The sequence below is a fragment of the Vanessa tameamea genome, chromosome 18, assembly GCF_037043105.1.
Source record: "Vanessa tameamea isolate UH-Manoa-2023 chromosome 18, ilVanTame1 primary haplotype, whole genome shotgun sequence".
Taxonomy (NCBI): Eukaryota; Metazoa; Arthropoda; class Insecta; order Lepidoptera; family Nymphalidae; genus Vanessa; species Vanessa tameamea.
Window position 1 is genome coordinate 8,571,318 of NC_087326.1, and position 24,129 is coordinate 8,595,446.

Genomic DNA, 24,129 nt, shown 5'->3' on the forward strand with positions numbered 1-24,129 from the left:
ATCATATTTGTATTTTTTAAGAGTGCATTTATAAGTTTCCGGACACCGAAAAGATAATAGATACTTTTATAGAAGACAGATTTAACTCCCATAATTGTATAAAAAAATAACAAAGTAAAATTTAATATCTTTAATTTTAGTACAAAAATATTTACATTAAAATGGTCAGATAAGAAATAAATATAAAATACAGTTTCTGAAGTGTTAGTTTGTTATTACTCGTTTCATTATTTTTCGATGTTGAAATATTTTTATAAATAGCTTAAAACGAAATATAATAGTTAAAATTACTCAGAATCAACTTTTACATGGCTGTATATCTATCTATACAGTACAGGCTATGTACAATATTAAAAACATCAATGCACCTTGTATACCAATGATTTTTTTTATATACGAAATCAAATATCACCTCTACACTACATTTTGTCATTTTTTAACACATGATTTTTTTTTTTGAAACAATAAAATTATCTCCTTATAATTTACATATTTAACCAATTAAATAAAAAAGCGGTTTAATTATTTATTTTTTAAAAAGTATGTCTAGTTTGATATCTTATATACAAATTCGTTTTTCCTTAATAAAGACGGATTTATTTATATTAACTATATTTAAAACTGTGTTTGTTATTTTTTTTTACAGTATCCGACACGCGCTCTTGAGCACATTCTTCTTCTTACCACCAGGCCGGTGTTTAGTCGGCCGCAGGAGGATCGTGCCGTTGCTGTTATGATTCGTAAATGTTCCTGTAAAAAGTATTAATTATTTAAAAACAAAATAATTTCTTTGTGAAATATTACTGCATAAGTGTATTAATCTGCGCTGATAGGATTCACAATAATTTTATCTATAATATGCTGGTTAAGGACGATTTTCTTTAAAAGAAGCGAAATACCTATAACGGGCGCAACGCAGACGGGTGGCGTCTCGGCGTGCTCGCGGCGCGAGTCTGCGAGACAGCGCGCGGCGAGCGCTCGGAACACGGCCCCTACGTTCACGTCCTCCTTCACCGACGCCCGCATAAGTCGGCAGCCCAGCGCACGCGCTACTAACTCCGCCTCATCGCTGTACATTTAAAATTATTTTTATCCAAAGGGATCTAGCGAGTATTGCTTAGTTTAGAGTGGTGGGGTTTTCCACGCATTACGTGATGATTAGTGATGAATGTCGGGATAAACGAACGATAACATTTTACAATTTCGAATCGCTCTTAAGTAATGGTAGAAAAACCCGTAATAATCTTAAGCAAAAGGACACTGGAGTTATGATAATAATAGAAGAATAGATTCAATTGTAACCGATGCAAGCTAAACGTAAGGTAATAAAATGATGCGTAATTATATATTTAGGTACGCATTTCAAATTTTTATTTCTTATCATCTGTCCTCCACGATATTATACTATGTGTAGTTATAATCTAAGATTATAAAACAAAAGGCAGTTATAAAATCGAGTACAAAAGCGAAAGTAAATCCCCGGTAGTGCGAAACGAAGCATTATATTGAATTAGTTCAATGTAAACTCAAAAAGAAATATTGTGTGACGTATTTATATTTAGAAAGATAGATGTGATTCAAAAATGTAATATCTATGACTATCGACAACAATGATATCAAGTTTTTGAATGCACGGAAAAAGTAGATTTGATTTATTTAGAGGATCTTGAGTACTTTATTTTTACTTATAATAATATAGCTTATAGTATTGTGAAAATATAAAAGTACTGACGGTCCCACGACGCATTGATCCATGAGGTCAATTTTGTTCTGGACTATTATTGTAGGAATCTCTCCGCATTCATTCTCCACCTGAAAATAAATATTTTATATTGAACACTTTATTTAAGTTCATTTAATGCAAACGAAGCTATGAAATCAAGGAAAAATATACCTAATAAAAACATATAAAACGGTGTGTTTTAAACGACATAACTATGTCGTCTTGACCCATTTGGGGCACGGCGGGCGGCCAATTTCAAGAGAGACCAGCCAACTACGCAGGACATATATGTGCTTGGGCACTATATGTTTACTCACACTCTATATTTCCTCATTCTCATAGTCCAATGACACAGTAAATCCGATACGACCAGGGTTCAGGCTTAGGACCAGCTACTATCTATCATATAATACCTACTAAAGTACACGTTAGTGCCTCGGAAAGCACGTAAAACAGTTTGAACTTTTTGAACAGAAAAACCCCATAGCTTTACATCGGCCTGACCTGTTCTTTGAAACCTGTACCAAGGAATCTGTGGTCTATATATTAAGCCACTAGACCAACGAGGCAGTAAATCTAGTCCGACACATAGACATCCTAAGGACATTCTAAGCGCTCCCGCCTAACTAACCTAACCTAACACACACCGACCCCGCCGGCGGGGTCGAGGTCCCTCGTTCATTATTAACCGTCCGCGCCTAGGCGCATGACGGGTCTCTGAGCACACATTGTCCCTCCAGACGTCGACGGCGTCCTAAACCGAGGTCCGGCCTCACAGGAGGCGCCCTTAGGACGCGCGTACTCTGAGCCCTTCAGTGGGCTCTCAACATCCGGCAGAGTCTTCCGCGACTCGCCCACCCGCCCGGTGACGCTGTAGAGGCCACTCTGGCCAAAAGCTACAGTAAATTCGAAAAAAAAAAAAAAAAACGAGGCAGTAAACTGTCTAGTCCATATAGTAGGTATGACCAATATGTATGTAGATAATTATTTTTACGAAGTCATTCGCCTGATTAAGAACCTGGAAAAGTTCATTTAAAATTAATGTAGCGGATTTTATTTTAATTTTATATACATAAACACAAAAACATAGACCCCGCCAACAACACAAGCAACATTTTAATTAAAAAATAATTGTTCTAAATCGATAATTGATATTACATTTATCAATTAGTGTCAATAATAATCGAATAACTAATCAAAATGGCACGGTCACGGAATCACTAGAACTCTGGACAGGGTAAAGCTAATACTATTTATAATTACTCCCTAATCTGTTATTTGCCTTTGTGGATGATTGCGACCATTTCACGGGTGATGCGGCTCTTTAAGTAGGTTTCTACAAATAGGATCGCAAACAACATTTATATTACGTATTATAAATAATATTGTTTATTTAAAAATTTGGTTTAGCATATTAATTTCATTTTAAAACGTGTAGTATTGGTTTCTTATACTGGCTATTTAAATTAATTTAATAAATATGTGTAACAAAATGAGTAAACTCTTTCTATCTTAGAAGCAGAAACTTCATTTTAAAAAAAATTCAAAGATCCAAATAAAAAAAAGTTAATTGACTCATCAATTCGAAATCTATGCTTTCATTATTTTTATATTAATATTTAAATGAAGATGTGATAAAATAAAACATGCATTTTAAGTAGACATTTTATACATCATATTAGAGTGCTTACTGCAAATCGTACATATACTAGTTTATATTTAACATATTTAATGTTTTTTACAGTAGTATTATCACTAAGATTAGTTTAACGAGCGAGGGGGCAGTCAGGACTTCCTTGACGGCCTCTCATAATGTCTATATCTTCTACGACGTCCTGTACTTCCTCATCTGTGGGTTGATTTTTTGTTAGGAGAATACCTCTGCCTCCGGACGAACAGTTAATACCCATCACGTATTCATCATCCAACTTAATAAATATGTATTTCGATAGAAGATTGCAAGAACGAATTTGATGTTTAACTTCCTCTTCGCCGTAATAATATACATTCGTTTGTTTGCCGGAATTATTCTTATAACTCGACTTCAAAATCACGTCTTTTTTTGGTAAATTATTTTCACAACCGGGCTCTATTTCGGATTGGTTCGCCTTTTGAAACTTGATCACTTCACAACTACTTCTTCTTCTCTGAATCGGTGGCCAGTAATACACCGCGTACCAGTCACCAGCTAACAGGTTTAAATCGAAGTTCTCACCAGTTTTGTAATAGTCGATGCACTGGTCCTCGCTTTCGACATTCTTGATACAGGTCACATCGGTCGAAACGAAGATAAATATCGTAAAAAACCCGTAAAACCAGCGAGACATCTTGTTAAATATTTCGCAGTTATTTATGACGACGCACCGGATTCAAATATAGGTATAGAAACACTATAGAAATATGAGCATTTCGTTGAATTTATGTATGCGATATATATGTTTTAGATTACAGCGTAGTGTAGCGGAAAGTGCGCCGCGGGTCGTGACATAGTTTATCTGTTGTAGTGCTTATTATCGAATTTAGATATTTATTATACGTATTATGTTCAACAAATATTAAATAGAAAGAAGGATATTTGGTCCTCGTTGCATTTTAAAGACGATTACTATTTATGACCTAATATGAACTTACTATGTAGTTTCTTTTAAGTATTAGTTATTAATTTTTTTGACAAAGTAACCATATCATAGGATACTTCTTACAGATATTATGCGAAACATTACCTACTACTACATGTACTGAATACAGGACGCAAAATACTATGCCGAGGCAGATGTGTTTCAACATTTACGAATGTCGATGCGTTTTATTTATCTATACCTACTTATACATTTTTGTAAGTTATTTTTAAATACATTTAATTCTGTAACTGTAGTTTATTATCCTAATAGTAAAATATACGAATTTTGAGATACATTATTATTAGAATAAAACTGAAACTTAATTTATAACACTAACCGGATATAAAAATAATTAAAAACTCAAAATAATAAGTAAAAAATGTCCCCCCTAATATATGTCTAAGGCTGAACTAGTTATGCTAAATGTAACAAATTTCACGATAAAATCATACGCATATGTATTTTACGGATCGCTATGGAAGATCATGAATTTTAAAGATTGTTCATGAATTTGGAAATTTTGATAAAATATTGCATTTTACCTTTAGTTTCCATGAATGCAGTGCGAGGAAGGAGTCTCGGTCGGTAGTGGAGAAGGCGAGGACGCAGGCGTGCGCGCCTCGATAGTATGCTTTGGTAATCGCGTCGAACTCCTCTTGCCCGGCCGTGTCCCACAACATCAACCGGACCTCCTCGCCATCGATACTGAAAAAAACAAACACATTTATTAACGTACAAATCCATAAATATCAGCAGTGTCGACTATATATTTATTTTAAATAGCTCTAGCATGGCCAATCTTTATATTCACTGACATTTTTATTTTATTTTCATCGTTTAAAATATTACTTAATCTGTATTTTATATCTACATATATTAATGTTGGTTAGTATATGAGCAATTTGATGGTAAATGGTAGGAGCCGCCCTCAGACACTGTAAGAAATAACTATTCAATATTCCATACAGCTTTACTAATTTGGTAACTATTTGAACTAAGATTTTATCTGTTGTCTCGATTAGCACTACCTCACTAAACCTTTAAAGCTAAACACATTATTATGAATTCTTGCTATTTGTCGATTGTATGACCGATGCGTGGGTGGCATGGAAGCCTGGTAAAATATTAATAGTGATATAACGCTGTACTTAAATGTATAGGTATAATTTAAGGTTTTTTATTAGCCTTTAACGCTCATAGACCATCCATCAAAGAGATTAATGTTTTTATATGAACACGAGCTAAGTTCTTACGGAGTGCTTGAACAATATTTCTATATTGTATTAATACTGGTTTTGTCACTATCCTTACGATAATGTCTTTAAAATTGCATCAAGTACCTACCTTCAATATTATTAAAGGCGCATTAAATGCATGCCTTCATAGAAACTTAATTATTAATTCAGAGAAACCTTCGTATTAAGGATATAAGACATGAATACAATTACTATCTTCGTTGATGTATTTTTTATTAAAAATTGGTATGCAGATTGGCCAATGGGACAACTGCTGTTGTGGTTGGTAAGTGGTCACCACCACCCATAGACACGAATACTGTAAGATATTAACCATCGTAGACAATGTCAATGCGTCATCAACCTTGGGAACTAAGATGTTACTCGTATGTCCCCTCTTACTATATGTATATGCTCAATCACCATTCCAACCTAAATACAACAGTAACACGAGTTGCGGTTCGCCGGTAGAGTAATTAAGCTTACCAACAAGTAAAAATATATGTATAATTAATATTTTTCGAATATAGGTTATTAATATCCAACCTAAAATGAATCTCATATTAAAAAATTTATACATTAATAAAAAAAACTTAGTTATATTTCGGAGTGACTCGAGGTTAATTTTAAGTTACATACGTTTTTAAGTTATATTTAATCACATGCAATTTAAAATATTTATAGCGAAAACTAACTCGATCTGTCGTTCAAGGAAATCAACGCCGATGGTCTTCTTGTAATCTCGCGTGAAGGTCCCGCGGCAGTAACGTTGGATCATGCTGGACTTGCCGACCCCGCCGTCTCCCACTATCACCACCTTAAGCGCCACCTCCAGCTCCTCCTCGCGCATCTTCGCAACATCCGCGTTCCCCCACCGCACATTAGTGATGACGATTTAGTCTCTGAAATTAGATAAATATTAATTAAAACTTGAATGTTGCATTTAAAACAGCTCTAGTCCTTACCACTCTGCAATTTAAATCATAATGACAATTTTTAATTGATAATTCTATACATTATAATGGTCTAACTTCAGTGTTTATTATGCTATCTTTCCATACGTCTTTTTTACGTTAGTAAAAGACAGATCACGATTGTATTCCGTATACGGCCATGTAGGTTAAAAATGCCTAAGCTCGCGTAAAAAAGTAAGTTACTTACTAACTAACTAATTATTTAAGGTTAAAATATTCGCATTCAGTTGTAATGTGGCACGAAATGTCAACATCATTAATTTCTAGTTGTTAAAGGATTGTTGGTGACAATATTTAAGTGTATCCCGATATGTGGCGGTTTAGCATTAACGTCATGATTTACTGAATCATTTCTGAAGTTAATATTAAATTGTATTTGATAGTATCGATACTTTTGTTAAAATGTATTTGACTCGTTAATTCACTGTTCACTAACAAACTTAATTATGACAGTAAATGGAAAAAATGATAGTATGACATAAATCATATTTAACGACGAATATAAATGAACTTAGCACATTTACTACGGTAATAAATTTATACTCAGTCGGAGAGCAGTTGTTTGCTTGTACGAGACAGCCGCGGAACCAGTTTCCAAGCACCTGTTTGAACATTGAGCTGATCGCAATGCCCTGATTTAGATAAAATGATAGAAGTATGTGCTTAGAATAAAATTAACATTCCATTTGCTAAAATTATCCCATATGTATGCATATGTTATTTATGTCATTTATTTAATATTCCACTTTTAATGCAATACTGCGCGAGATTTATCATAACTACATAGTAAATGTAAATAATTCAACAAATATCATCTTAAATATTCTTTAGCTATCAATCCGTATCGATTGAGTTTTATTTTTTGAATAATGTTTGTCTATAATATGCGATTTTCCTTATGTTTAGTTTAATAGAAAGTTATTTGTTAATAACGAACAAGTGCTCCATTTCTTTTGCAATATATATCTTTTTCCTTTCACCGCTTAGTAAATTGATTTATACATGCGATAACCAATTAGTCTTTACAGGAAAAAAGGTAAACACAATGTTTAGTCTATTTTACACTTTTTTTATTTTAATACCATTTTTAAACTTATTAATCCAATTTCTTACAAATAAGTTTACGACAGCTTTGTTCATTATATACCTACAACATTTTTATTAATGGACGCCATTCAACACAAGATAATTCCATCTACGACAGTATTGTTTTCGAGTGATTAATTATGTGGTATTCATTAATAATATTATTAATAAATTTTTCTTGGTTATATAATTAAGAACCCTTTTTCCACGACATAATATAAAATGTCCCCGTAGTTCTATATTTTAAAACTTAAAACGCTTATTGCCTACAACCATTGAATTTACTAGATTTATTTTAGAAATATGATATAATTGTTTTATATTGTTTGTCTGTTAATAAAAATCTATAATAATTAACAGAAATATGGTTACAACAGCAAAATCAGTACCGGAACGCGGATGAATCTTCTATCTTGATAATTTTACTTTCGAAGTCGCGTTTCTCTCAGCTCGGATTCTGCATCATCATGCGAAGTGATGAGTTATTCCGATTATGTCAAGATACAGCCGCTTGCTAAGCTTCATCCGATAGCTTTTTATGTCCCTTACAGACTTTATAAATGGCACATGTTTAAGGTCAGGTCATTTAATATTCTTTTTTATTTATTAATATATATTTAATATATTAAAATATACTTTTATCGTTTTAGATTTTATTGTAATTCTTGGTATACTTATTTTAATATGGAAGATAATTTGTTATATTTACATTAATCGTTAATTTTATCATTATTTATTTTAAGATCAGTATATAAAAATTGAGAAGCTTTGATACAATGTTGAAAACTACTTTTCTCGCCTTTAAGGTGTTGGTGGTCAACTTTTATCCATAAAAAAGTAGAATCTTCCTTAGACTTCCAGCTTGTGCTATACCAAATTTTAGTAAATGCGGTTCAGCAATTTGGCCGTGACAGAGAAATGAACAGACAGACAGAGAGATAATTACTACTAATATATTACTAGTTAATATAATTATGTCATAAATGAAAAATATTAATAATAATTTTAGTGTGAAACATAGATCAAAACGGCTCGGTATGTATTGCAATTAGAATTATTTTAACTGCCAAGGTCAAACATTTATTGTTAATGCCAGTTATGAGTATTGCAGCGAACAATTTTTTTCACAGCACATATAAACAATTTGAATCTTTATTAAATGCCCGAGGTAGTATGGATTTACGATTAAATGCCTTAGCAAATAAATAATAGTTTTTTTATAATCTGCATTAGATATTGAAGATTTACGTAGGCCTTTCAAAGAAATCCAATGTTATGATGTATCTCTTAGCGTTAGCCATGTAACCATTGCTAATCAAAAATAGTTTTTTGTACTGACATAGTTCAGTCATTCCTTGCAACACAAATATCCTTATATACAAAGATTTATCGTTCTTTCTATTCGTGAAAACCACATCAAATTCCGCTCAACGATTTAGAAGTTAGCGGAGATACAGACAAACAGGAAGCTCCTTTGTTTTATACTACCTCCTCCTAGAATATATTATCTACTTATTATTATATTATAGACTTACTATGTACTTACTTACTTTACTTTGCGTACTTGTAACTTTGTTTTGTAGTTGTAAAACTGTGCTAAGTCAGTTTAGAATACGTAATAATTGTATTATAAATTTTGAGCACATTACTACCAAGAAGGTCACTAAGCTTATTAATGCTATGTAGTGGCCGAAAACCCACGTTAGAATGGCAAATAAGGTGGAATACACGTGACCGTTTTAAATGATACGTGCAAAAATGTTTGTTTTCAATTACGTAATATAATTTTTTATTTCTGATTTAATCTTGTGTGTTTCATACGACTTATTATACTTATACGACTTGTTGTTTAGTTAAGCTAAAATATGGTAAAACGCGCGTATGGTAAAGGTGTGATATTTTGTTCTGGTTAAGTGGAGAGTTTTGTTTCTACTTTTATTTAATCTAATGCTAATGTAAGTATTAGTGATAGAGTTTCATCAATTGAAGATCTTACATAGTAAAAAAAAACAATTTTTTATTTACCTCATAGTTTTATATACAACGCCTTAGCAACAAATAAATCGAACAAAATTTTAGTATTACATAATATAGCGAAAGCTTAAATTGACATGCAGACGTCAATGAAACTAATATTTTACTGTTTTAAAAATTCGCTCATTCAACGGATTTATGCAAAAACAGCAATTTATAAAAAACATTCGTTTGTAAATCGGTTAACGACCGTATTTTTTGTTTGAGTGAAAGTATGTTATTGATCCTTATGTTAAACTAAATGTGTGGAAAAATTTAAAATATTTTATTTCTTTTGCTTTATAGCTTTCACGAAAAGAGAAAAGCTGTAAACATTATTGTTTCTAACGTTATTTTATAGAATTAAAAAAGCTTTACAGATTACTTTAAATCTTAATAATAATAATATATACTTGTCAGAAATTATTAACATTAGGTCCTTAAATCTATACAAATATGAATTAAAAATAGTTACTGTATGACCGCGTGGAATGGTAGCAAGAATGCTATCTATGCATCATGAAATTCAACTTGTCGAGAACATCTCTTAACTGGTTAATAAAAGAGGTTTGTCTATGTAATTATCTTAATGTCTTTCTTTAATGGGTATTTATACAGTATATTTCAATTTGACAGTATTCCAGAAGGCATGTATTAATGGTGCCTTAGCCGGATAAACTTACAGAAATTAACCTGCATATTCAATTATTAAGAGACTTAAATACATTGCGATAACAATACAATAACATAAAATTAAAAGGTTTAACAAAATATTTTAACAAATATTCGTTTGTAGCAAACCAACGATTACAATATTAATAAACGGCGTGGGCGTTTAATCAATGTTAATTTGAATAAACATCAGTTAAGGAGTAATCTCGCTCCGTAATAATTAAAGTGATTAATAAAGATTTTTTTTTACTTTCATACTTTTAATTTACATTGTTTATAGTTATATAATATATAATTCAATTCTTGGACAAAATACAACACTGTTATATATTAGTACAAAAGGTTATTTTATGTAACGGATTATACATTTGTTCTATCTTGTGATATTACAGATAGCTGCCCGAGCACACGCCTGCTTCCGGATTTCGCTTAGATCTCATTCTCAAGAGTTTGTTCACTTACCTTTTGAATAACCCAGATTTACTATCTATCTATTCAATAACATTAACTAAGGAAAAACGTAATATATATATTTTTTTTTATTCAGTTTATAAAATATAATTTTTACATATAATTTTCCTCGTTTTAATAATAAATTATTTACAAACCTGTGAGCAAATATTACTTTCCAATTTATAACCAATTTCATTGAAATATATCTTGTCAATATGTGCGAAAAATAATAGGTATGCTCTTAGAACAAGACGCGTTAAAAGAGATCAAGAAATTTTGTTGTAAAACATTTTGCGATCGTAATATGAAGTGACCGTTCGTCTTATGAAACGAAAAAAATGTAATTATTAGCTCAGTACCACATATCATAAATACTTATGACAAATACTTTTTATTTACTTGATGCAAATATGTTTTTACAATCTATGTGTATTAATTGTATCATTCGTATTTTACATCGACTCGTATGCAATTTCAAACGTGTTTCCTCCAAGCTTTCTTAAGACCAACTAAAATAATGATCAAGAAAAATGTCGTAACCGGCTGGAGCGACGCGATAAATGGAGCCCGACGTCACACCGTGTCTATTTGTAATGCTTGTGCCCTCAAAGTTCCCAGATCCCAAGTGACGTTTGGAAATAGTAGTAATCGTCGCAATGTCAAATACGTAGAATTACTGCAAGCCCGGACCCTGAGTAGCGCCGATCATCATATGTTCTACCGCCAATCAAATAGTTATAATTCCTGCCCTCTTCAATTATTATAATCAATACTTTTTTGGTGAGGATAAAAAATATAAATTACAATTACCTAGAAACATTTGTATATATGATTATGACATACAGATTACATATTTATTTTAAAAATTATTACTGATACCACATCGTAACGTTACAGTATATTGAACTTAAATTTTCCACGATACTTATTTGTATTTAAGCAATATAACAGTACGTACATATATAGCGAAACAATGTACGCCGCAGGAGAAGCGTTCTTTAAGAGTAGCGGCGTACATTATTACCGAATGTCTGGAACTTTCTAACGCGAGAAAAGCTTATATCGAAAGATAATTTGAAATCAATTCGCGTCTACATTGAAAATAAATGAATGGTTTTATTTCGCGGTCAACATTTAAATGATTCTGTCTATGATTCTGATAAAATATAAATTGGCTTACAATTAAACTGCGACGTATTATTGCAACTTAAATTATACATTTTTATTTATTTCGTAGAGTAGGTATAAGTTAAGCCTTATTAAAGCAATTTTGTGTAAATTTATCGAAGCAAAAATTGAAGTACATTAACAGGTTTCTGTTGATGACTCGACTTTGATGTGTTTTTCAATAGATTCTATGAAATAAGTATGATAAATTATGAAAGGTGTATGCATATTAACTGTGTCGAAACTTAACGGAATATGAAATTCATATTAAACTACGTACGTATGTTCATAACGACTTCAAGTCATATCCTGTTCGAGATTTATAAATAATGTAGAAGCAAAATTAATTCAATAAAATAAAAAAAAAAACTGACAGATTGAACTACTTGCGCAAACTCATGAGTCGTTAAAATCAATCAGGCGAGGTGATTTAAAAGTGTAATTACGACAAAGTAGGTGCAGTGTAAAGTTACACGTCTGCCTTCTATATTTATGATCGACATCTGCATTGATTTCTGCATCGATTCGATTCGCTGACCGTAAATCGATACCTCGTCTCTATTTTATTCACTTATTGTGGTCGAGAAATTGAAATCGATTTACTTATACTGTTAGGTGTTAAAAAAAGCTTAATGTACAGTTAAACAAAAAGTAAAAGCGTTATTCTGCAAGACATTAGCACTTTCATGCATAGTTTTTCATTAGAAATAAAACGTTTTTATTTTATAATGAATGAATAAGTGAATTTTAACCACTTCTTAATATTGGTAATAAGTTATGTGTTACCTACATATGTGCGAAACCTGATACATCGAAATTTAAATAAATCAAATATTGGGCCACGTCAAATCTTAATGATTTGTAATTTGTCAGTGTAATCTTGCAATTTCTTTTACTGTTTACTGTAATAAATTAAAAATATAGGTTGATTTTATCTTTATTAACTTATGTTTTTGGCATTAATTACAAGAGGTAATTTAGAGAAATTTTAATAATTCCAAATTGCCCATTATGCAAAAAGTACTATTCAATATTCAGATATTACATAGGTATCAGCAAATCCGGTCGAAAGACTCAAATTTTGTACGTTCGAGATTTTGTTGCTAAAACTGCATATTTCGGAAATTGTCTAAATTATTAACCTATCAACGCATACTGCTGCAGCGTCGTGGTAAATTTCTTTAATGGGAAACTAACGGGTTAGAACATATATATTTTTACTACTTATTGCGACTTAATGTAAAGAAATTAATAATGAATGATTGCCGCAGTGAACGATGTGAATAATTACAAGCGTAATCATAAAAATCAACATCATTGTAACATAATACAATGATTCCAGAGAAGATAAAGATAGGATATCCAACACCATCGTTAGCAGTCAAAACAATGCATTGTGCCCTTGTCCTTGTCTACTGCTTCGTGGTATAACGATTAGCGAGTGTGTTGAATTGTGATACAGTTGTTGTTTGGTGTTTGCGCATGTTTGTGAATTTGAATATTTTGATTGGCTAATTTATAATATTTACTAACACTAATAATCGTATAAAATAGTTTTGATCTGTAGCTGTTTCAAATTTTCATTTATTTTTAATAATTAAAAAAGGATTTTTATATAATTTATATTTGTCATCTTTACTAAAATTAAGAAACCTTTTTTTTTTTGACCTGCTAGTGTCCGATCGAAGATCGATTTCTGATCAAAGCTAACGGTTTGAACCAAGACGGTCGAAGTCGAAGCTGAAATTTCGGTAGGACACTATCAATTGATTTTACTAAACTTTTTAACTCTTAAGTAATTATTTATATTCTTTATATGTAACCGACTTCTTTTCGAATTCGTTTGTGAAAGTATAAACTTCAAATCTAAACAAAACATATATCAATACAGACTACTTGACTGAAATGACTTGGTATTAGGTACATGACGAACTACACTGCGCTCACTGCCTAACTGTATTGGATTAGGTTTCACTAATAAACTAAATATATCTATAGGAATACGGGTTTTTAGGATATAGATGTTTATTAAACTTCGTAAGAAAATATGCGTTACAAGTGTATTTGTATTTGTATACCGCACCGCACCGACTTCGCTCGGGTGCAATGTGGGTTATCCCTAAGATATATCCCTAAGATATAGACATATACCATCGCGGATTTTTTTGAAGACCTTTTTAAGGTGTACATCATTTTGATCTATCTCGTAGGGTTCAGGCCACGTTTGGAATTTAAGCTCAAAATATGTGTTTACTTACGACATCACATTAGAAATCTCTAAAATTATCAGTATTTTCTCAACTATATAGTGCATGTGTTATACATATGAAACTTCCTCTCGAATCACTCTATCAATAAAAAAATACCGCATCGAAATTCGTTGCGTATTTTTTAAGATCTATGCATACGTAGGGACAGATAGCGGGAAGCGACTTTGTTTTATTCTATGTATTGATTAAATGCGATGTTTATGTAACTAATAATATGTAAACACCCGTTATAAATAAATATATTTTGTAGTCAGATACGTACGGATCAATTAATATAAGTACATGATGTATGTCGTAATTATTTACTTACCCTATTTCCAATATATTTATAGTTTGAATGGAAATTTTGTACGATACTTTCCATAATAAAGATTACGACCATTGAAATTTATACGTATGTTTAAAATATGTTTGAAATGTTTTTTTTACTGTAACTCGATTTATTTATTTCTCTGTAAGTATGCACACCTATAGTCAGTCGTTCTTGTATCTAAGCTGGGCTGATAGAGGATGTTTTTGTCATTAATGCATGTATGTTTGTATATTATATATCACATGCTGGGCAATACAATATTGAATAATTAATAAGTATATTTGTGGTTGCTTTAAAATTTGAACGAGAAGTGTTAGAAGAGCTCTTAGTGTAAGGACATAATTATCACATGAGTGACGGCTGGTCAATCACCTCGCTAACGGAATGTTCAGTGCTTATACTTCATACCCGCACCCGACATCGAACGCATACACATTGTCTTATAATCTCATTACGATGCTCTTACAAAGCTGAATAACTGTCGAGAAAACGGTTCCGACTACTGTACAATTGTCAATTATACAAATGAAGCAACGTTTTGTGCATTTAATTGCATGTAATGTTCTCTGCCGAGACGAGATGACCTAAAGCAGTGATTCCCAAAGTGGTCCAGGTGGACCCCCAAGGGGTCCACGGGAGACTTGCTGGACGTAGGCGTAAATAAAAAATGGGGGTCCATAAGATGTTAATGGAGGTCCACCAAAATTTATTTGCTTTTGATAGTAAAGAGCAAAAATGTAAGCATAGTTTTTATAAGGGCCTACCTACATTGTTTTAAGTACCTAACTAAGCAGATAATATTTTAATAAGGCAAGCGACTGTTACTTGTCCAAAATTGCGTATTCGATATTATGTACAATTTCGTGTACAGACTTGCAAAGCGCTATCCGCCCGACAATGCTTAATGCTTGTTCAGACATGAACTTGATCACCACTATAAAAGCCAATGTATATATATGCCAAACACACTATATATGCCAAAGGTACCTACCTTTTTTTTTTCGTCATCAGATTGAGAGAATCACTAACAAATTCATAGATTTTAATTGCTGAAATACTCGTAGGGTTACTAAGGATATAATTAAAAACATCAATATTAAACAAATTTAAATTTAGTTCATATTTTAGTGTTTCTCTCAAACTGTGGTTACAGACCCATGCCAATAGGTGGTCCACGAGAAAAATAAGTTTGGGAACTACTGGCCTAAAAGATTGAACGAATGTACGATAAACGAGGACAGTATGATAAATTTGTCTTTATAATAAACCTCGTGATTCGTAGTGAAAGCAAACGTCAAGCTAGAACGCGGAATAGGCTATTTTCTAAAGAAATAAACATTATTTCCTAAAATAAGTCTTTAGTTAGGGGAAGACCTTTTTCATGTCGTATTTTTTTTTACCTAGTTTTTTTATTATTAGTCCTAAATAACTTGAATTTTTTAAATAAATTGAATCAAATTGAATGCACCATGTCACACTTCAGAATATTCTATTTAAATTATAATCTTATAATGTAATGTAAAAATAAAGTGAGACGCCACAAAGGTTTTTTTTAGTAATTTTATGTAATTAAAAGTAAGTAAAAGTATCCGAACTGCTCAAGAACGTGATGTGAACTGTGAAGTTTATGAATGGCGCGTCCTTGTAGCGTGGGGTGATTGTCCGCCGTACCCACAACCCGCCACCCGGTACCCTTTGCACGAAAGCACGGACTTAATCGTGCTTGTAAGCGGGCCTTGCTACTGTTATACAAATTATTATACAAATTCTATAAGATAGGATTTAATTTAAAAATAAATAGTGGGATTTGCAAAGTGTTCTTTTCCCTCATCTCTAATATTTCAAAGGTACTATTGATTTCAGTTCAACCTTATAATATAAGACATACATTTGGGTTGTGTTAATTAACCATTCCCAATAAAAAATATTAAGTACTTAAAACATAAAACTGGTTCTCAAAGAAAGTCGATATTTTATAATGTCTTTCTTAAAACTACTATTATTTAATGACGACATTACTCTTATTTTATATATGTACATATGTCCCTAATTTAATGGCGCTTAGAGGATTAAGTAGGCAATGACGACGCAGAAACAGTATGGTATTGAATAAATTATATTGTGTGTGCAATATACCGTAGTCAATATTTGCGTGCCCGTCGACTAGTTAGTCTTTATTTGCTGAACAGTTAGCGTCGCAATCTAAACACATACATATAAATTATTTTCTACAAAAGATTATATTATTAGGAATTCAATAAAAGATAAAAATAATTAACATGATACTTATTAAAAAGTATGCGAAAATAACACGTTCTACATTTAACTGATACATTATTTTTAATACACTTTTAAATGTACTTGTATGTGTATAATTTTTATTTGAAATATCAATACAATATAATAGACCCTTACCGAAACCAACTGTGTTCTACAATTATTATCAATATAATGAGTTAACTGAACACTGCGAAATACAAGATTACTATCGAAAGACTGTAAAATTATATTGACTTGGTTGCAATAGATCTTTGCAAATGTTAGACTTGGAAATATATAATAAGATTTTGTAATTTAATTAATGTTAAAGAGTAACTAACTATAGATCTATTTGCCGGTTATTCGTGGTAAAATATACTCCCTGTATCAATTTAATATTATCAAATTTCGATTTTAGCACTTTTAGCTTCTGAATAAAGTTTATTGATTTCGATAAGTTCTGCTTTACAACTATAAGACGAGTGTTCACGTATCGTTGTACCTATTTATAAATACATATTTAAATAAATTATAGAATCGATGAATGCACCATAAAAGTACGTTGTTGAGAGTGAAAGTAACTTTTACTATTTCAAAAAGGCAATTTGTTGAAAAAAATTGAGGTTCGCGTGCCGTCGGCGTCGGCGCGACTACGCAAGGTATACGCTTTTAATGGCATTCACAACTTCGTAGATGTACCCGAAGGAAATTTTATGAACATGCCAAATAAGGTTTAATTGAACACACAAGTTTCACAACAACTAAATAATGAAATATTGCTGTTTTAAATAGTAGTTGATAAATATATTTTATATAATTTCACTGTTAGATTAAAGTTAATTATTAATTTATTTTTTTTATTTTAAATAGTCTAGTTTTTTATTTGTAATCTTTATTTTAATTAGGTACATTTAAAAATATTTACGAATAACAAATATAATAACTCTTATAATTCGGTACTTTATGGTACTTTATGGTTCTTTATATACATAAATAAACAAAAAGTTTAGTAAAATACATAAAAACAAATTAGCTAAAAAAAGTTGTGTTTTAAGCGATAGTTACGTTTCCTATTTTAAAATTCCAACTGTATAAATCCTGTTGGTTCATTATTATACTGGGTTAGACCTGAGCGGGAGTGTAAATAACCTTCACGAAAGGGTCGACAGGTGTACAAGCATCTGTCTATTTATGTTTTATCTTTTTTTTCGATTCCTTGCGTATAAAATATGTCGTGGCTGTTTGAAGAGTACCCTTTGTCGTGGATTCATATTATGAAATTAAATATATATTCTTTGATTGAAAACTCCATACTGTTTATAAAGCATAATTAATAATAATAAAAAATATATCCATATATATAATAGAAACCTTTGAATGCCTAATTATGTTAAGATCAGTTTCTGATGAGGTTTCTAGCACCTAAAAAGTGCTAACGCGCGTTGATGTCTAATGTACGCATGACTACAATATAATATGTTTTCAATTTAGCTAGAAACCACTACAAACTGTCCACGCAACTTTATATTTATTGTATGAAAGCTAAGAAATTTGTGAAGTCACTATTGATTTAACCGGTTCTTAGCCTCGTTTCCTAGAAAATTAATCTTTACTTCACCTATGTTTTGAATAAGTACCAACGTTACTATGCTAACATCGAAAAACTTTCTACTTACTTAAAAGCTAAGAAAATTTAATTGCATACTGCGAATTTATAAATTATAATAACACATATTTGTATTAATGTGACTTTTAAAATATGATTCGTCATACTAACAATTTATTTTACTAATTAGCCATCATCCAGAACACATACATTTTAATCGGTATCAAATTCGGGCGTACTTCAGGGATTATTGAGGTACTTTTTATTATCATTTCATGTTCGGCCTACCTACATGTGATGATGTGGCGCAGAGTGATAAAATACACTAAAAGCCTTTTAGAGGAGCTTCTGTCTGTGTGTTTTCATTCTTTTGTGTTCATGCGCATTCTGGGATAATTTACATAAGATCTAACAATGACATGAGGCCCAGTCAGAAAATATAGCAAATATATCAATAAGTTTTTAAACGATTTAAATTAACTAAATTATGAACCATTAATATTGTATGTCAATTAAATTTAAATTAGAAAAATATTTAACGAACAGTTGTTACTTGACTATTTTCAAATAATAATTTTGACGTATATATAACAAAATACTTCGTTCCATTGGCTTTTTTTAAATTGTGTCTTTTATTTGTGCCGAGGGCGCAGATTATTCCGTTGCCATAAGGCTGTTAAATAGTGACAGAATGCTAGCAGTCTTTTTACCCATGAAATTGCATGAAATCTCAGAGTAAAAAAATCTAAACCTCCTGCTCTCATTGGAAACAATATTATGGGATATCAAAACTTTAAAATAACTATTATTAACCGAAAGATATCGGAATCGATTCAGGCATAAAACAACCTTAGGTTTGTTGAAATTTACCTGCAATTTGAAATCAAGGAAATATTTTTATACAAAAAGTTGAATAGAAATATTACACACGGTATGTGTGTTTTAAAAAAGCATATCTGTATGCTGACATGAATATAGAATGTGATTTTAGTCGGAGATGCGTTAGATATCAAGCCGTGAAGCATGAACCGTGACCGCATGGACAACGACCTGTAGAACTTAAGAATTACCACTATAATTTATATAATAAATCAACTTTTGGTGTGTTTTGTGTCTTGAACATAATGCACTACTTTTAATTATATATGCATACATGCGAATAACAGGAATTGTCTATTGGTCTCTTTTCCACATTTTATTCAAAGTCAAACAACTATGGCGATACTTTAATGGTTTACGAAATTTAATTTATTTTGTCGGCAGACGCTGTCTGCGTTATATTTTTATCAAAACCTTCTCTGAAACGAGCTGCATGTTCTGGTAAAACTTTCATGTATATTGATTGAGTGGTTTTTTCAGATGCGGAACAGATAAAAAGATTTCATTTATTTATATATAAATATTACGAGTATTTAGCAAATTTTATTGAGCGCGACATAGAAACTTGAAAAAATACTTGATAATGTTAAGTTGTACAAAGTTTTTAGTAGGTGCGCAACTCATATCTTAATAAATATTGCAATGTTTAATTCCGGTTTTCATATAAAGACATCAAGATTTAAACAGGAAAATATGTTCCATGGAAGTATAAGATGAATACAGTTTATTTTGTTGAAGAACATGTTTTGTAGTTGTTTTTTAACATTTTTTTAAGCATAAATTTGTTATTTCTTAAGCAAACGCAATAATCATTTTATGGGTAAATTTACAACCACTTTGTAACGCGAGTTAATATAATTATATATATATAGGAAATTAATTTTAAGCTTAACTTAATGATTAAATATTTATAATTAGTAAAATGAAAACGTGTTTCGTTTTATCGGTCGTTTATATTAACTTTATACTAACATTTTTGTGATTGTAACTATACTGTAGGTATTGCAAAAAAATAAACCAGGATGCTTGTGAACCATAAGCGGTAAAGATTTTGTATTTTAAAAATAATAATTGATCTTTCAGAATGTTAGAACTAGACGAACATCTCACGTTTCTCCGCCTGGCAAATAATGGAATATTTTTCAATAAAAACTACGATAAGACGTCGTGTGCGTCTCAGTTAATAAGTGAGAAAGTATCTGCTTCAACAATTATCGTTTTGCGACGGCTAAGAACTTGTTAATTACGGAACTGGTTATCAAGAATCAATCCATATGATTCGTTCAGGTAAATTGTGTCCTTCGATTCGTATGCCATTTTTCGTACAGCAATACTTTTGTATAAATTTTCACAAACTTTATCTTCCAAAGCTGAGATCGTCCAGTAGTTAGAACACGTGAATTATAAGATATGATTGCGGGTTCTTGGCGGTGCAAGGAAACAGCACGTAAGCCTGCACGTTTCACCTGCACCTGCGTTGGTGCAGTGAGGTGTGAGAAGCTTCAAATCTTTCCTGTTAAAGAAAGGAGGCCTGAGCCTAGCAGCGGGGTATATACAAGCTGTTACTTTATTTTATTTTCCTCCAAAATACAGACAGTATCTTCTAGTATAATTTATCTTTACAGTGTACTCATATGAATGTAGTTTATTCAAATAACAATGCATTATTGTTCTTATTTATGTTATAACAATAGAATATCAAATCATATCCAGCAAATACCGATCTACTATTAACGGCAGGTAGACGATCCTAGTCGTCACAACCCATTATAAATTCTTCACACCGACACAAAACATCGCGAGCACTGCGAATACCAAATGATTTGTCCTAATGGTACATTGTTACATTCTTATATCTTAAATTAAATATTTGTTTTGTATCAATACAAGTATTCGAGTTAACTTAGAAACATAATTCGTAATGTTATCTAAGAATCGAAAAAAATATTTCTTATCAAGAAAAAGATAAACTTTATATCAAAATATAAAATATGTAAAATATTAAGTTACACTATTTCATTGCCTCGGTCTAGTCTAATGACTAGATATATATATATAGCCGCAGATCCCGAAGTCCAGGATTCAAACCCCAGGTTGGGTCGATGAAAAGTTATTGGTTTTATTCCATCTAAAAGATAGCCCGAACGCTGAACGTACTCAGACACTGCCGTGCCTCGTCAAGTACGTAAAGGTACGTAAGTCTGGCGCCTGAACCCTTTCCGGTCGAGTCGGATTTGCCATTCAATCGGATTATGAGAGTGAGGGAATAGAGAGTGTGTTTGCGCACACACTGCGTAGTTGAATAGTATCCCTTTTGAGGTTCGCCGCCGTGGCCGAAATCTGTCAAGACGACATCACGATCACATCACTCTACTATAGGGCTATTAGTTAAAACTTTTCAGGATATTTTACGACCCAAAAATACATTGTGTATGTAAATACTAGTGATGGATATTCTACTTAACAGTAGTAATCTTTAGATAATATATATGAGTATAAATATATAATTGTAAGTATTATAGATTTTAAATATTCTTAGCTGAAGGTTACAGGTTCAAAAAATAAAAATTTTACAGTTATATTAGCAGTTCAACTAGTGCTCGTTAAAAAAAAGCCTCGTAAGGATACCTAAATGTGTCGGATATCGGACTTTATTATACATGTGTATCAACAAACAGGCAGTAGAGCAGCATAGTGAGTCTGATGTATAAAGCTCCAGAACATCTTTAATGGTCTTCGTCCAGCAGTGGAATATTTACAAGCAGTTACTGTCTTAATTTTATATTAATTTTATCGTTACAATAAGATTTGAAATTGTGTAGAAAAAAAAAACCAGGACAAATAATTATTGAATATATATTAAATATATTAGCCAGAGTGGCTATAAGTCTGTATTTTATATTTTAACTTCAAATTCCTAGTCTGATAAATCATGTACTATTATTTTATTAGATACCTATTATAAAACTGCGTACAAAATAAATCGTAAAATATATAAAATTCGTATTTGTATGATATGATTAATTCTAACTTTGCCAAACTAGCTATCAAACGACTAATTCAATTTCACGATAGACCGTGAAACGATTTAATTAATCTAAAGAAATCAGTCAGATGTAAACTTTCGATACATCGTTCCACGCTTTTAGCCGACACCAAAAAGAAGAAATCTATCATTTCCGCCTTTTCTTTTTTTGATGTTTTTCGATACCCTTCTTTTGATGTCGACAACCAATTATATATTTTTTTAACAATTAGAGGTTCCATTTAAATTCAAAGAAACAGGTCCACTGAATACACTTAATCAATAGGACCACTTCAAAACAATAGAAAATCTTTTATTATGTACTATAATTAAAATTTTATTTTAGTACAAACATTATTTTAAGCAGATTCTCGCTCGGGTAGAATAAGAATGGAAAAAATCGGCGAAGACATGAAGAAGTAAGTAATAAATTAAAATATTAAATTAATATAATATTATAATATAAATTGATTTTGATTAATTAATAGATTATATTTTGAGGATATTCCGAAGTAATTTTTTTTTAATAATTAATTAATTGGAAAAATCTTCAACTTTTAAATCAATATGTCAGTCTTTATTAGCTAATCAAGGCAAGGCGAATTTGTTTATTAGTAAGAAAAGAGTACAAAAGATTTTTGCTGTTATTTATATGTCAGTAAGGAAAATTTAAATTAATCTAAAGCAGTCTGTAACTGTATGCTTTTAACAAATAAACAGTTACAAATTACAATATCAATTGTTAAATTAAACAATTTGTTGTTATTTCTGATACATGTTTTTCAGAGAACGCAACTGACGAATAACATTGTTAAAGTAAGTTATGAAAAATTTTAATAAGCTATGAATTTATTTAAAATTGACTTTAACAAATATCTAACAAAAAACTTTATAAGTATTATATCTTGACTGTATCATAAAACTAATTGAAATATAGTAGTTAGGAGGTAATTAAGCACATTACTTTCAACGATAAAAATCTGCATAATAATTTAAGTTATAACAATATGAACGAATATATTTTAAACAGTAATTATATACTTTTATATTATATGTATTCGCTTAGTTAGTTTTATTTGTAATATAAATTCAAATAAACAAAATAATTGCACATTTATTAATTGCTAGTAATGAGCTTATCATAACCTAAGCCTGCAAACTTACGTTAAGCTGTGGCCGTAGTATTCCACATCGGTTTACCATTACACTAGTTACTGCTATTAATTAAATATTTTTACACTTTAGCACTAACTTCACAATTCACTTTTAAACACATGTATGTTTTATGTCATAGTAATAAGTATCGCGATAATAGAATTAGAATAGAAATTATTTAACTTATTACACGTTTATATCTAACGACGCTCGTACGAAGACTGCCGCCGGCTGCGTCTGCGCACTTGCGCAGGCTTTGAAGGAAAGTTCATCGAACGCCTCCACCTTTTCTGAAGACTATAATAATATATAAGATGATTTACATATATTAAACATCGTGTTGGACATATTCATTTTATTGTTAATGTAAAATTGGTATGTGTAATTGTGTAATATCGATTGTATGTTCATTCAATAATATGCATAATTTGAAGTTTATAAAACTAGATTTATACTCAGCACATTAAGTCAAACTACTATAAGAAAAAAAATCGTGGACATACGACACGACATACTATAATTACAATATTGTCAGTAGTACAATTATAATCTACCTATTAAAAATATAGTAGTAAACATAGAAAAACCATTACACTCAGTGAATTGTAATTAAACCATCATCATAGCTTTCTCAAAGAACGAAAACTGCGTTAATTTTCTCAATATCACAGTTTTCAA

General features: G+C 31.1%; 2 protein-coding genes across 2 annotated transcripts; both read right to left on the bottom strand.

The window, feature by feature from the left end:
- Positions 1–517: 517 nt before the first annotated feature.
- LOC113397783 (ras-related protein Rab-23) lies at positions 518–23,690 on the bottom strand. Its single transcript, XM_026636244.2, has 6 exons — positions 23,461–23,690; positions 6,275–6,481; positions 4,887–5,049; positions 1,733–1,812; positions 900–1,069; positions 518–750 (listed from the first exon to the last, which is right to left on the bottom strand). Exons 2-6 carry the CDS (start codon positions 6,427–6,429, stop codon positions 641–643), a joined length of 678 nt encoding a protein of 225 aa, XP_026492029.1. The 5' UTR covers positions 6,430–6,481; positions 23,461–23,690; the 3' UTR covers positions 518–640.
- Positions 3,380–4,219, bottom strand: LOC113397816 (uncharacterized). Its single transcript, XM_026636335.2, has one exon. The coding sequence runs from the start codon at positions 4,048–4,050 to the stop codon at positions 3,490–3,492; it is 561 nt and encodes a 186-aa protein (XP_026492120.1). The 5' UTR covers positions 4,051–4,219; the 3' UTR covers positions 3,380–3,489.
- Positions 23,691–24,129: the final 439 nt, after the last annotated feature.